This window comes from Cherax quadricarinatus, chromosome 4, assembly GCF_038502225.1.
Source record: "Cherax quadricarinatus isolate ZL_2023a chromosome 4, ASM3850222v1, whole genome shotgun sequence".
NCBI classification, from domain to species: domain Eukaryota; kingdom Metazoa; phylum Arthropoda; class Malacostraca; order Decapoda; family Parastacidae; genus Cherax; species Cherax quadricarinatus.
The window spans coordinates 18,743,478-18,758,982 of NC_091295.1; the positions used below are offsets into that span (position 1 = coordinate 18,743,478).

At 43.8% G+C, this 15,505-nt stretch overlaps 1 protein-coding gene across 1 annotated transcript in view; it reads right to left on the reverse strand.

Annotated features, from left to right (window-relative positions):
* Positions 1-8,475: 8,475 nt before the first annotated feature.
* Positions 8,476-15,505, reverse strand: part of LOC138854072 (uncharacterized) — a 26,980-nt gene continuing 19,950 nt past the window's right edge. Inside the window, exon 2 of the mRNA XM_070094912.1 lies at positions 8,476-8,874. Within this exon, the coding sequence (XP_069951013.1) occupies positions 8,613-8,874 (262 nt within the window). The 3' untranslated portion in view covers positions 8,476-8,612. The remainder of the gene's footprint in view (positions 8,875-15,505) is intronic.

Genomic DNA, 15,505 nt, shown 5'->3' on the forward strand with positions numbered 1-15,505 from the left:
TGTCAGATAGAAGGGCTTAGAAAAATCTGGAAATTTCAAAATTGGAGCAGATGTTAGCTTTTCTTTTAGAGTTTGGAATGCTCTTTCTTGACAGAAGGTCCAAACAAAAGGAGCATCTTTCTTAAGCAACTCAGTTAGAGGAGCAGCTATAGAAGAAAAATTGGCAATGAAGGATCTATAAAAACCTGCTAAGCCCACAAAGGATCTTACGGCATCAGCAGTTTTGGGAGTTGGAAAATTTAGTACTGCAGTTACTTTACTTTGGTCAGTCGTAACCCCTCTAGGAGTGACTACGTGACCAAGAAACTTAATTTCTGATCTGAAAAATTGACATTTAGACAGTTTGATCTTTAAATTGGCTTCTTCAAGCTTACCAAGTACTACATCAAGTCTTTTCAAGTGTGTATCCACGTCTTTAGACATGACGATTACGTCATCTAAGTACACCATAAGTGCATTACCTATGAGACCTCTAAAGATATTAGTCATGAGCCTTGAGAACGTGATAGGGGAAGATCGTAATCCAAACGCCATACGGAGGAAGTGATAATGACCTGTAGGAGTGGAGAATGCAGTTAGCTCTTGGCTGTCCTCGTGAAGAGGGACTTGCCAAAACCCTTGTAACAAATCTAGGGTTGAAAAGACTTTGTTATCTCCGATATTACGTAAAAGATCACCCAGTACAGGGAGTGGAAAGCGATCTGGAATGGTTTTCACGTTTAACTTCCTAAAGTCAATCACTGGGCGCCAAGTACCATCCTTCTTAGGTACTAGTATCAAGGGTGCATTCCAAGGGGAATTGCTAGGTGCAATAACTCCATCATCAAGCATTTGATTGATCAATTCTTCTGCGACAGCAACTTGTGAATGAGGCATTCTGTACGCAGGTATGTAGATAGGTCTAGTACCAGGTTCAAGTGGAATACGATGGGACAGTAAGTTCGTTATACCCATCTTCTCACCTGGTAAAGCAATGGCTTTACGACGTTTGTTCAACAGAGTCAACAAACGCTTGACTTCATCTGGGAAGTCAGTGGGAGCTAAGTCTTTCTCCTCAACTGGTGGAACAGATTGATCCAGTGAAGTGGATGAGGTCTCCCCGGCAGAAATAGCACCGACCCACTGGTCAGGTGACAACTCATCCTCTACCTGAACAGGGTAAGGATAGTGAACAAGGTCAACAAGATTGGTATTTGCTCTGAGGCGAACACTGTGACCAGAAGTGTTGGCCAGGAAGAAATGGATCTTACTATCTCTTACAACATGTAAGGATGGTTCAACAAATAGACCTTTTACTTTGCAGGAATCACTGTCACGTTATCACCATCTGGAACACTAGGAACAACTACAGACACTCTAGTGAGAGCACTAGCCGCAACAGAGACGTCTTTCTGCAGACGGCATGTGACATCAACAAGAGATGGCATTACTAGTTTCAAGTAATTGTTTTCCGACAAGGCGTCCCCTGTGGAGAAACTACTACTCGAACCAGCAGTCATTGCAGGGATAGGTTGTGCACTCAAGGCAATCTGGGTGTCCTCGGACACTTGAGACATCGGACTATCCTGCAAGTCTGAAGGTATTGGTGGAACACTGATGGGAGTGACAGAATTACCAGTGCCTGACCGCTTGGGTACGCTACTGGAGAATGCATTAGCTTGTAAGGACTTAATCCGTACATCATACTCTGCAGCAGTATAACAGATTTCTGATCCAAGCTTATAACCCCAGAATGGAACGATCAAGTCGTCAATTTGGGCATGCCATCGATAAGGGTCGAGCACAATGCGTAAGTCTCGCATGGAAGCAAAGCCCAGTAGAAGGTCACCAGGGAAAGTAATCTGGTCGACAACAAGGAAGGAAGCAGTGAAGTCTCTACCTTGGATAGAAAAGGTTAGGGAAGTCCGACCTCGGACACGCAGGTGAGAACCAGCTACTCCACTAAGGGAGGACACATGAGTCGGTTCTACGAGAAGGACATGTCGTAACTTCTTATCCTTAAACAAACTAGACCTAATAATATTGACTTGCGCACCAGAGTCCATGAACAAATGAACGGGCACATTATAAACAGATGCTTGCACTATAGGGCCTATGGTTGCATTGGAAGTTATGTGCAAACAAAAAGGTGGAGTGTCATCAGAAAAGACTTGTTCCACTTCATCCCCAAAATCATCTATGTCAGAGACATGTGAAGCAACATCATCAGCAGGATTGTCATTCTCGAGACTGCTTAAGGCTTCAAAGGAATTGTGAACGGGGATGGTGTACTCATTATCACCTACTGTCACCATGGGATGGTTTGACTGGGGCGCTCGAATTCCCCCGAATTGGAAGAACGAGCCTGGTTCTGGTTAGTTTGAGAATTGGAAGAATGAGCCTGGTTCTGGTTATTTTGAGAACCACGATATCTGTTTCCTCTACGGGTTCTGCGGTTGGAACGGCCAAAGAAAGACCTAGAGTACTGAAGGTTATAGAGAGCATTGCACTCAGATGTGTCATGTCCATGTATTCTATGATAAGTACAGTAGGGAAGATCTGGGTACTCATCATCAGTACGACGTCTCTTAGGGTAACTATTAGGACAATTAATTGCAATATGGCCACGGAAACCACAGTTGTAACAATTCCGCCGACTATGGTTACTGAATGTACTATGAATACTACGAGGTGTATAACGACTCTGTACACTGGTTCTTGGTGATCTCTGAGATGGTTGACGACCACGATTTGTCTCTGTGGCGCAAACAAGAGGTGGTGCAGACTGAGGCATAGGTGTGAAATTACTTTTAATACATGGGAAAGTACCCTGGGGGCACAAGGAACGTACATGATTTAAGGCTGTAAGTGGTTCCATCGTCACAGTTGGAGGATGAGCCTCATAAGCACACACGGAAGCAGGCGGCATTAGTTCTTTAATAGCTCCAAAAGCTGCTATTTTAGCAAGTGATTCTGTAAATGGTTTAGCCTCTTCAGGGAGAAAAGATGATGACTGGACAGCATTGATAAATGATGATAAAAGTTTGTCTAATCTAACAGCAAATGCACTCAACGATTCATTACTCATGGGTGTAGCATTCACTAGTTCCCTAAGAACGACATATGGATCAGCTGTTTTTACTGGGACAAGGAAAGAACGAATCAGTTCCTCATATTGTGACCACTTAGTAAGATTCCTGAAGTCGCAACGTGAACAGCAGCAGGGGATCGATAAAGAGCTTCTTTAGCAAGTCTGATAAGACTTTCCTCTGAAGGAGGACCTTCAACGAGAGCACGAGCACGAGAACGAATGGCTGCAAACCATGCTTCAAGACTATGTACATGGCCATTGAATAAAGGTAATGCATCAAGGGAATCATGAGTATAACTATAGTATCTCGGTGTCTGGGTCGGTCTGTCAGTCGCTAAGAAACTGTGAGGACTGATGACAGGGGCAACAGTAGCCTGAGAGGTCTGAGTATCGACATTCACTAAAGTATCACTTGACGGTATGTGAGACATAATGGCAAAATAGCACAAGAACAAATAAGGCAAAAATAATGAACAATAAAAATGATATAAAATTCTAGAATTGAAATAAAAGATATACAACTAATTCTGCAGAAGTAATAAAAAAATTTTTTTAAAGATACACTGCAAGAGGAAGAACAACTCAATTTAAAGGACTATTGGTGAAGAAAAATTTACATTGAAATATACAAGTAAAAATATTACTGGAGACTGAATTAAATGCAAAATGAGCTGTCTTTACTCTTGCTAATAAAGAAATTAATTAATTAAATTTTAAATCAATGTAAAAGTATAAAATAAAATTACTAAATTGTTAACTGGGAAATTTAAGTATTTTCTAAGAATGCATAAACGAGATTAAAATATAATTCATAAAAATATCAATAAAAGAAAATAATTCACTGCAGAACAAGTGCAACAAAATAATTCACTGCAGTAATAAAGTGTCACAGGGAAAACTCAGGTTAAATGATAAAATTAAAAGATGAAGAAAAAACTGATTGAACACTTTAACTCTTAATTGTAAATTAGACAAAACAATTTACTCAAACAGAGTAAGGAAAACACTTTACGTTAAAAGTAATTGAAATTGCATCAAGAGTGAATTTGTTCAAGAAATATAAAAATATGAATAAAATAAAACAAAGGAACAAAACGGGTAAATTAACACTTACAGTGGCGGGGCACACAACATTATTAGTATATTCTTACAACAAAATCTTGCTGTGACTGATACGACAAAAATTTGCTGGCAAAAATAATGGTACACAGTCTGCGAAAAAAATTAGAGGAATGAGACACTGCTGGCATACGAAAGAAAAAAAAAAAAAGACACACATAGAAATAAATGGATAATTTGGTATACTGGGGTGAATATCACTGCATGAAATACAATGACAATTACTGGAGAATACAACGCTGAAAGAATACAATAAAAAAAAATGAATCACTTCACACAGAGTGACTGACTGGTACACTACACAATAATACTTACTAGAGACAGGAGTAGCATAAAGAAAAAAAAACACATAAAAAAAATATAAGATAAGTGAAAACATTGAAAAACACAAGGTTTAGAGTACACAAGAAATTTACTATAAATGTTTCACACATGCAAATGTCTTTAAATTCAAGAAAAATGTCTCTAAACTATCACTGAAGTCTGTAGTAGTCGGGTGATTACTGGTGATGAGGGTAGGTTGTAGGTTGTCCTGCGCGGTGACTGACGCCTCCTACACTCACTGTTGTCGGAAGAAAAGCGCTCTCTCGGTGGACTCCCATAATTGGGTTTTATCGTTGGCGCTCACCTACAATCTCTTGACCAATTATGGGAGCCAAAACAGTATTAGGACCCGGTACAAGGGTACAAACAACCACAGGTAGATGAGGTGGGTGGCTGGTGGTGGTGATTTATGTTGGTTGTGTGTGGAGGGAGAGCGTTGGGGGAGAGACTCTTGCTGACGCACTGCCGCGCACCCCACTCTACCCACGAAGGTGGCTTGATAAGCCACTCTATGCCACAGGAATGGTGAAACCCACTCTTAGCATCCAACAGGGAGCACAAAGCGATATAGACAATACTGCAGAGGAACTTGGCTTACTTCTTACTGCGTGGCTTACTTCTCTCTCTCAGCTGGGTTAGAAGCTGGGTTGGCTGACTGGCTTAACCCACAAGAATGGCTGGCTGGAAGACGTGTAACGATGCACAAAGCACGGAGGAGCAGTTGGATGACAGGAGACAGGCTGGATATAGGCTGACTGGCGTTCACTTCCACAGTCTGGCTTACTGACTGGCTTAATTGCAAAATCCGGGTCAACCCCTCGAGATTGAGCAATTAGCACACGAACTAAGCCAGGAAGCTTGAAACGGCTGCAACAGGCTTGCAGGCTGGAGGTTGTGAGGGGAGTAAGGCGGCTGGCTGGAGGTTCACCATTGACCCTGCCGGCTACTCACAACAGTCTTGTAACGTCCTGAATTACCCGTAAAAACTAAATCCACGCTCCACACCGGTGCCACCATTTATCATGTGGGAGTTCGACACGTGGATTAGGTAAGAAATACTCACGTAGGCTGGTATTACGTATAATTACAGATAAGGTGGATGACGCCCTTACAGCCGTGACCTGCCTCCTTGCTCACTCTCGTATAACTGACTGACTGACTGGCCGCCCACGTACCCATAGAGGGTCTTTGAATAATGCCAGGTCAGCGCAATATGAGTTCAGATAGTGACTCAGGCAGAGACGGTTGGTCGTGAGTCAACTGGCACAGTGGTTACTGGTAACTGGTTACTACTACTGAGAGGTCTGATGATGAGACCAACTGGTCTCATAATGTTTGAACAGGTTTGAACAGGTGGCCCGGTGGCCTGGTGGCTAAAGCTCCCGCTTCACACACGGAGGGCCCGGGTTCGATTCCCGGCGGGTGGAAACATTTCGACACGTTTCCTTACACCTGTTGTCCTGTTCACCTAGCAGCAAATAGGTACCTGGGTGTTAGTCGACTGGTGTGGGTCGCATCCTGGGGGACAAGATTAAGGACCCCAATGTAAATAAGTTAGACAGTCCTCGATGACGCACTGACTTTCTTGGGGTATCCTGGGTGGCTAACCCCCCGGGGTTAAAAATCCGAACGAAATCTTAACACTTATGTGATGTACACTGAACAGTGTGCGTGTGTGAACAGCGGCGTGTGAACAACATATGTGGTGGAGAAGCTACACAAGAGTTTTAAACTTCGTGGTAAAACTGACTTACGAATATTAAGAATTGACTTAATTTTCTGTCGTTGCTTGTGAAAAACTACATTTAGTTTGTGGAAAAAACAACGTGTGAATAAAAGGGTTAGATATTCTTTGTAACTCGGGAGTGGCAGCCAATCATCTGCCAGCCATGGCAGCAGCTCTCTCATTGGCTGATCAACTATTGCCACAAAGTAGTGTAACAAACGATTAATAATGATAATAATAATAATCATCATACTCTTTATTTCTACAGGCCCCTCAAAGAAGGTTCCTTGACGCTGGTGAGGGGCTCTTGATCTAGGGGATTGGATCTGTGTTCCAGTTCATTGAATTAAGCTTGAATACCTTCCATCCCCCCACAGGCACTCTGGGGGGGGGGGGAGTGGAAGGTATACAGACCATAGCTGACATCATTGACATACTACTATATAGAAGCCGCTTGTTATGCTGAGCATTTCCCGCAAATTAGGTCAGTTTTGTCCCAGGATGCGACCCACACCGGTCCACTAACACCCAGGTACCTGTTTTACTGCTAGGTGAACATGGACAACAGGTGTTTTAAGGAAACACAACAGCTGACATAAACTAGTTACGAAAGTTAGTAACTTCATGAAACATTACTGAAATAACTTCAGCTTGTTGGATCCCTCAGACCATCAAGTGTAACAGAGTTATGAAGGTTGTTCTGAAGTTTATTCAAATTTATCCTTAAAAGTTGTCAAGGAAACCTCTAGTGTCCATCATATTTGCTTTTAATGTCAATAAATTTATGATAATTACTTCTTGTTTATTGAATTATCAGCCTCATCATGACCTCTGAGAGGTCAGGTTACATTTGTCAGGTAATAGGAGAAATGTTTCCTGATGACCAGGAGCTGGAGCTTTTGGCTATCTTACCGAGGCCTTCCGCTGGCTTGCCCCTCCACCCCTTTAAAAATTATGGTTATAATTATAACCATTATATATACCAACTTTTTTTCTTGACCTGTGAACGCTTGCCAGGCTTTTTGATAATAAATATACTTTATCTATATAACATTTCGTGATTTTTCTTATCTTTTTGAAACGTTAATAATGTTGGGTGTCCCGAACTCTCTTTGATCACTAAATATAATCGGTCAATGCTTAATTATGATATTTCTCAGACATTACAGCTTCCAAGTGTCTTTCCAATGACTAAACTTGTGATTTAAGTGAATTCCTTCATCAAATAATATATACTAGTATTTACACTATGTACAATAAGTCAAACACAAGGCAGTTCTCATGTGAACAGAGAAATATATGAATACTTTTTTAGTTTCAGCAGTGAATACCTACTCGCGAGGCAGAAAGTTAGGTAACCATTATGATGTGAGCCAACTGTTGGCTTGAGAGGGTCTGACACTCCACAAACCAGGTCAACGAACCACTCAGCACTCACCTGAGAGTCGGACACCAACGCTCGCCAAAACAATCAGGGTCGTGTATTACCACTAGGTGACTGACCACCTTACTTACAGCTGGATGACTAACAGAATCGTGTTTTGTATTATGTCCGTTGAATACAAAACGAAGGTCCAACTACAAGAGCTTAATGAGTTGCAGTGCTACACAGACTCGTTAATGCACTCGGCACAAGCAACATCTGACGCCGCTAACGTGTTTCTTCAAGAAACATGTTTATATTATTATTTGTCTGCGATCTTCAATTTATTAAAAAAAAAAAAAACTATTCTACGCACTTTTATGATGTTAGATAAATGTACACACATACATCTAATGTGGCATTTTATTGTGGCAATGTTTCGCTTTCCAGGAACTTTCACAATAAAATCTCACATTAATTGCGTCTGTGTCCATTTACCAAATATTCTGTCGGAAATTCTACCATTATTATTAGTGTTATGATGCCTTCAGATAACGTTCCTTTTTAACCTGCTGAGAAGACCTACATGTGCAGTTAAGAGCCTGCTAAATATCACGTAACATTTCACCCTCATGGGAAACTTAACAAATTCTGGTAAATTCACAACTGTCTTCTGCAAGTTGATCAATAAAACCCCGTGGAAAAAGGTGTTCATTTATTACTTAAATTAATTATAAACATGAGGAAGGGAGTCCACAATACATAACTATGTTAAATAAGATAAATACAGTAGATGATGCTGTTCCATGATTATTGTCGTCAGGCCTCCAGCAGCAGCAGCAGCAGCAGCAGCAGCAGCAGCAGCAGCAGCAGCAGCAGCAGCAGCAGCAGCAGCAGCAGCAGCAGCAGCAGCAGCAGCAGCAGCAGCAGCAGCAGCAGCAGCAGCAGTTGTAGCAGTTGTAGCTGCAGCAACAGTTGTAGCAGCAGCAGCAGGCTCAGACAGTTGCTCGCTACTTCCCGAAGCATCCGTTTGTGAGTCCTGGTGCAATGCAGAGAGCTGTGACTGAGACGGTGGTGCCGGCGAGGTAGGAGGTGGAGGTGAGGGTGAGGGTACTGACGTAGGTGGACCAGATGGTAAATTTTTTACCATCTCTGTTATTTACCACCTGCCTCGAGCCTCCACTCTGTGGATAAACTTCCTCTTCATATTCTGCCTCCGACTTACTTCCTGTCAACTCCCGCCTCGAATCTTCCTCCAAATCTTTCCACGAGCTGTGTGGCAGATAATACGAACGTCAAACATAACGCAATAATTGTATTGGGAGAGGAGTGGGATTCGAATATAATGAATTTGATACAAAATGGGAGTTGTTCAGTTGCTTTTTTTCTAATGACACTTTTCTGTTGAGAGATTCTGAAGAGAAGTTGCCAAGGATAGCCGAGGAATCTGATAAGAGTAACAAAATCTAGACACTGAAAAGTTGGATATCAGATGAGAGAGAGAGAGGGAATATAGAAGAAGTAAATTTGTTTAGATGTTTAGGAAAAGTTATGTCAGTGGTTGGGTCTTTGGAAGATGAAATGAACCATAAAATTCACGAGGGTAAAAAGGTGGCTGGTTCACTGAGGTCTGTGTGGAGACAAAGAACGGTGTACATGGAAGCAAAAGGAGGAAATGTTTCAGAGTATAGTGTTACCAACACTTACATGGATGTGATGCATGGGTTCTGAACGTTACAAAAAAATGAGATTGGAGACAGTATAGATGTCGTATTTGAGGACAATGTGTTGTGTGAATATTATGCAGAGAATCAGGAGCTTGGAAATCAAAAGGTGTGAGGTTAAGAGAAGTATTATTGAGAAGGTCGAATAAGGGTTGTCGAGGTGCTTCGGACATTTAGAGAGGTGCAAAATAGTATGACTAAGAGGGAGTAGACATCGGGAGTGAAGGAAAGAAGAGGTAGAGAACCTCCAAGGAAGGTTAGAGGGAAGAGGTAAAGGAGGTTTTGAGTACTGGTGGCTTGGGCATTTAACAGGCATGTATGAAAGAATCAGAAAGGAATGGAGGCAAGAGGATTTCATAATCTGATGGGCTATTGGAATGTGAGCAAGGTATTTATGAAGGGTTCGGGAAAACAGGTTAGCTAGGCTTAAATCCTGGAGGTGGGAAGTACGATGTCTGCACTAAAGGATGGGTGGGAATGTTGCAGTTCGGGGGACCATCTGAATTCTGATATCAACTTGCTTCTAGCAAGAAAATGATTGTATAAATGATGCTGAAAGTGCTTTCTCTCTCTATTGAGACCCTACCTGGGTGAGAAATAGCCAGTGTGTTGCACGCACACACACACACACACGCACACACACACACACACACACACACACACACACACACACACACACACACACACACACACACACACACACACACACACACACACACACACACACACACACGTACACACACACGGAAAGCTTATCAGGAGAAGAGTGGTGGAGCACCTAGAAAGGAATGGGCTCATACATGGCAGCCAGCAGGGCATCATGGAAGGAAAATGCTACATCACAGACCAACTGGAGTTCTATGATAAGCTAAAAGAAGTAAGACAGGAGGGAGAGAGAGGGATAGGTAGACTGCATCTTCATGGACTGTAAGAAGGCTTTCGATACAGTACCACACAAGAGACTGGTTGACAAGCTAGAGGAACAGGCATGCAGAGCAGAGAAAGTACTGCAATGGATCAGGGAATACCTGACAGGAAGGAAGCAATGTGTACTAGTAGGTGACGAGGTGTCAGAGTGCATGTGTCGTGTGGGGTTTCACAAGGATCAGTCCTGGGTCCGGTGCTGTTTCTAGTATATGTGAATGGCATGACAGAATGGAGATTCAGAGGTATCCCTGATTGCAGACGATTTAAAGCTAATGAAAAGAATAGAAGTGGACGAGGATCAGGTAAGCCTGCAAGGAGATCTGAATGAGCTACAAGCTTAGTCCAACAAATGGCTCCTGGAGTTTAACCCCAGCAAGTGCAGTCATGAAGTTTGATGTTGACAAAGAAAACTGCAGACGGAGTACAGTCTACGAGGTGAAAAGCTGCAAAACTCAGTAAAGGAAAAGAAACTTGGGGGTGAATAAAATACCAAGCACATCTCCTGAGGCGCACATTAACCAAATAACTGTTGCAGCATATAGGCGCCTGGCAAACCTAAGAATGGCGTTTCGACATCTAAGTAAGGAGTCATTCAAGACACCGTACACTGTGTACGTCAGGCCCATATTGGAGTATGCAGAACCGGTTTGGAACTCACACTTATTCTAACATGTGAAGAAATTAGAAAAAGTGCAAAGGTTTGTAACTAGTCCCGGAGCTAAGGGACATGCCCTGCGAAAAGAGGTTAAAGGAAATCAAACTGACGACACTGCAATACAGGAGGGATAGAGGGGACATGATAACGACATACAAAATACCTAGAGGAATTGACAAAGTGGATAGGGACAGAATGTTTCAGAGATGAGACACAGCAACAAGGGGACACAACTGGAAGTTGAAAACTTAGATGAGTCACAAGGATGTTAGGAATTATTTCTTTAGTCACAGAGATGTCAGGAACTGGAATAGTCTGTATCGGAAGGGTTCTTATCTGGAGAGTAATGTAGTGGAGGTAGAAGCCATATGCAGCTTTAAGAAAAGTTACGATAAAGCTCACGGAGAAGGGAGAGAGTGAACCTATTAGCGACCAGTGATGAGCTGTGGCCAGGAACTGTGAATCAATACCTTCAACCATAAGTAGGTGAGTACACACACACACACACACAAAGAGACTACATAGCAGGTACACTTCAGTCTGGGGAACACAAAGTGGTCATTGCAGTGATGTATAATCCACCACAGAACTGCAGGAGGCCAAGAGAGGAATATGAAGAGAGCAACAGAGCAATGGTGGACACACTTGCTGAGGTGGCAAGAAGAGCTCACTCCAGCAGAGCAAAGTTGCTGGTTATGGGGGATTTCAACCACAGGGAGATTGACTGGGAAAACCTGGAGCCACATGGGGGTCCCGAAACATGGAGAGCCAGGATGTTGGACGTGGTGCTGGAAAACCTCATGCACCAACATGTTAAGGACACTACCAGAGTGAGAGGGGAGGATGAACCAGCAAGATTGGACCTTGTGTTCACCCTGGGCAGCTCAGACATTGAGGATATCAAGTATGAGAGTCCCCTAGGAGCTAGCGACCACGTGGTTCTGTGCTTTGAATACATAGTAGAGCTGCAAGTGGAGAGAATAACAGGAGTAGAATGGGAAAAGCCTGACTATAAAAGAGGGGACTACATAGGGTTGAAGAACTTCATGCGGGAGGTCCAGTGGGACAGAGAACTGGCAGGAAAGCCAGTAAATGAAATGATGGAATATGTAGCAACAAAATGCAAGGAGGCAGTGGAAAGGTTCATTCCCAAGGGCAACAGTAACAACGGGAAGACCAGAACAAGCCCCTGGTTTACCCGACGGTGTAAGAAGGCAAAAACAAAGTGCAATAGAGAATGGAAAAAGTACAGAAGGCAGAGAACACACGAAAATAGGGAGATCAGTCGCAGAGCCAGGAATGAGTACGCACAGGTAAGGAGGGAGGCCCAGCGACAGTATGAAAATGACATAGCATCGAGAATCAAGACTGACCCGAAACTGTTGTATAGCCACATCAGGAGGAAGACAACAGTCAAAGACCAGGTGATCAGATTAAGGACAGAAGGTGGAGAACTCACAAGAAATGATCAGGAGGTATGTGAGGAGCTGAACAGGAGATTTAAGGAAGTTTTTACAGTAGAGACAGGAAGGGCTGTGGGAAGACAGCACAGAAGGGAACATCAAGAGGGAATATACCAACAAGTGTTGGATGACATACGAACAACTGAGGAGGAGGTGAAGAAGCTCTTAAGTGACCTTGACACCTCAAAGGCGATGGGACCGGACAACATCTCCCCATGGGTCCTTAGAGAAGGAGCAGAGATGCTGTGTGTGCCTCTAACCACAATCTTCAACACATCCCTTGAAACTGGGCAACTACCTGAGAAATGGAAGACAGCTAATGTAGTCCCCATATTTAAGAAAGGAAACAGAAACGAGGCACTAAACTACAGACCTGTGTCTCTGACATGTATTGTGTGCAAAGTCATGGAGAAGATTATCAGGAGGAGAGTGGTCGAACACCTGGAAAGGAACAAGATTATAAATGAAAACCAGCATGGGTTCATGGAAGGCAAATCTTGTATCACAAACCTCCTGGAGTTTTATGACAAGGTAACAGAAGTAAGACACGAGAGAGAGGGTTGGGTAGATTGCGTTTTCCTAGACTGCAGGAAGGCCTTTGACACAGTTCCCCACAAGAGATTAGTGCAGAAGCTGGAGGATCAGGCACACATAAAAGGAAGGGCACTGCAATGGATAAGGGAATACCTGACAGGGAGGCAGCAACGAGTCATGGTACGTGAAGAGGTATCACAGTGGGCGCCTGTTACGAGCGGGGTCCCACAGGGGTCAGTTCTAGGACCAGTGCTATTTTTGATATATGTGAACGACATGATGGAAGGAATAGACTCTGAAGTGTCCCTGTTCGCAGATGACGTGAAGTTGATGAGAAGAATTAAATCGGACGAGGATGAGGCAGGACTGCAAAGAGACCTGGAGAGGCTGGACATGTGGTCCAGTAACTGGCTCCTCGAATTCAATCCAGCCAAATGCAAAGTCATGAAGATTGGGGAGGGGCAAAGAAGACCGCAGACAGAATATAGGCTAGGTGGACAAAGACTACAGACCTCACTCAGGGAGAAAGACCTTGGGGTGACCATAACACCGAGTACATCACCGGAGGCACACATCAACCAAATAACCGCTGCAGCATACGGGCGCCTGGCAAACCTGAGAATAGCGTTCCGATACCTCAATAAGGAATCGTTCAAGACACTGTACACTGTGTATGTTAGGCCCATACTGGAGTATGCAGCACCAGTCTGGAACCCACACCTGGTCAAGCACGTCAAGAAGTTAGAGAAAGTACAAAGGTTTGCAACAAGGCTAGTCCCAGAGCTCAAGGGAATGTCGTACGAGGAAAGGTTAAGGGAAATCGGACTGACGACACTGGAGGACAGAAGGGTCAGGGGAGACATGATAACGACATACAAGATACTGCGGGGAATAGATAAGGTGGACAGAGATAGGATGTTCCAGAGAGGGGACACAGGGACAAGGGGTCACAACTGGAAGCTGAAGACTCAGACGAGTCACAGGGACGTTAGGAAGTATTTCTTCAGTCATAGAGTTGTCAGCAAGTGGAATAGCCTAGCAAGTGAAGTAGTGGAGGCAGGAACCATACATAGTTTTAAGAAGAGGTATGACAAAGCTCAGGAAGCAGAGAGAGAGAGGATCCAGTAGCGATCAGTGAAGAGGCGGGGCCAGGAGCTGAGTCTCGACCCCTGCAACCACAATTAGGTGAGTACAATTAGGTGAGTACAGAGACGCACACACACGAAAGAGTCAAAGAGGCATCACTGGACATCATAGCTCTCAGAGAAACCAAGCTTACAGGTATGATAACAGATGCCATTTTTCCAATGGGATACCAGATCCTGAGGAAAGACAGAGGAAACAGGGGGGTGGAGGAGTGGCACTGCTGATCAAAAACCGATGGAATTTTGATGAGCTGGAGAGAGGAGACAGCTGAGAAGCAAGTGATTACATAGTGGGAACACTTCACTCTGCAGATCCCAAAGTGGTAATAGCAGTGATGTATAACCCACTACAGAACAGCAGGGGGCCAAGGCAAGAGTATGATGAGAGCAATAGAGCGATGGTTGACACACTGGCTGCAGTGGCCAAAAGAGCTCATGCATGCAGGGCAAAGCTCCTGATCATGGGTGACTTTAACCACAAGGAAATCGACTGGGAGGACTTGGAGCCACATGGGGGCCAAGATACATGGAGGGCTAAGATGATGGAGATGGTACTGGAAAACTTCATGTACCAACACGTAAGGGACACTACAAGAGAGAGAGAAGAGAGGATGAACCAGCAAGACTGGACCTAGTATTCACCTTGAGCAGTGCAGATATTGAGGACATCATATATGAAAGACCCCTTGGGGCCAGCGACCATGTGGTTTTTAAGCTTCGAATACACAGTAGAGCTACAAATGGAGGGGGGAGCAGGACAGCCAGGGCGAATGAAGCCAAACTACAAGAAAAGGGACTACACGGGAATGAGGAACTTCCTGAACGGGGTTCAGTGGGACAGAGAACTAGCAGGGAAGTCAGTTAATGAGATGATGGAATATGTATCAACAATGTGCAAGGAGGCTGAGGAGAGGTTTGTACCCAAGGGTAAGAGGAATAATGAAAAAGCCAGGATGAGCCAATGGTTCACCCAAAGGTGCAGGGAGGCAAAAGCCAAGTGTGCTAGGGAATGGAAGAAATATAGAAGGCGAAGGACCCAGGAAGAGAATATGAGAATAAGGAGAGCAGTCGTAGAGACAGAAATGAATATGCACAGATAAGAAGGGAGGCCCAACGACAATGTGAAAACGACATAGCAGCAAAAAGCCAAATCTGACCCGAAGCTGTTATAGAGCCACATCAGGAGGAAAACAACAGTCAAGGACCAGGTAATCAGGCTAAGGAAAGAAGGAGGAGAGACAACAAGAAATGACCGTGAAGTATGTGAGGAACTCAACAAGAGATTCAAAAAAGTGTTCACAGAGGAGACAGAAGGAGGCTCCAGAAAGACGGAGAGGTGGGGCACACCATCAAGTGCTGGACACAGTACACACAACCGAGGAAGAAGTGAAGAGGCTTCTGAGTGAGCTAGATACCTCAAAGGCAATGGGGACGGATAACATCTCCCCATGGGTC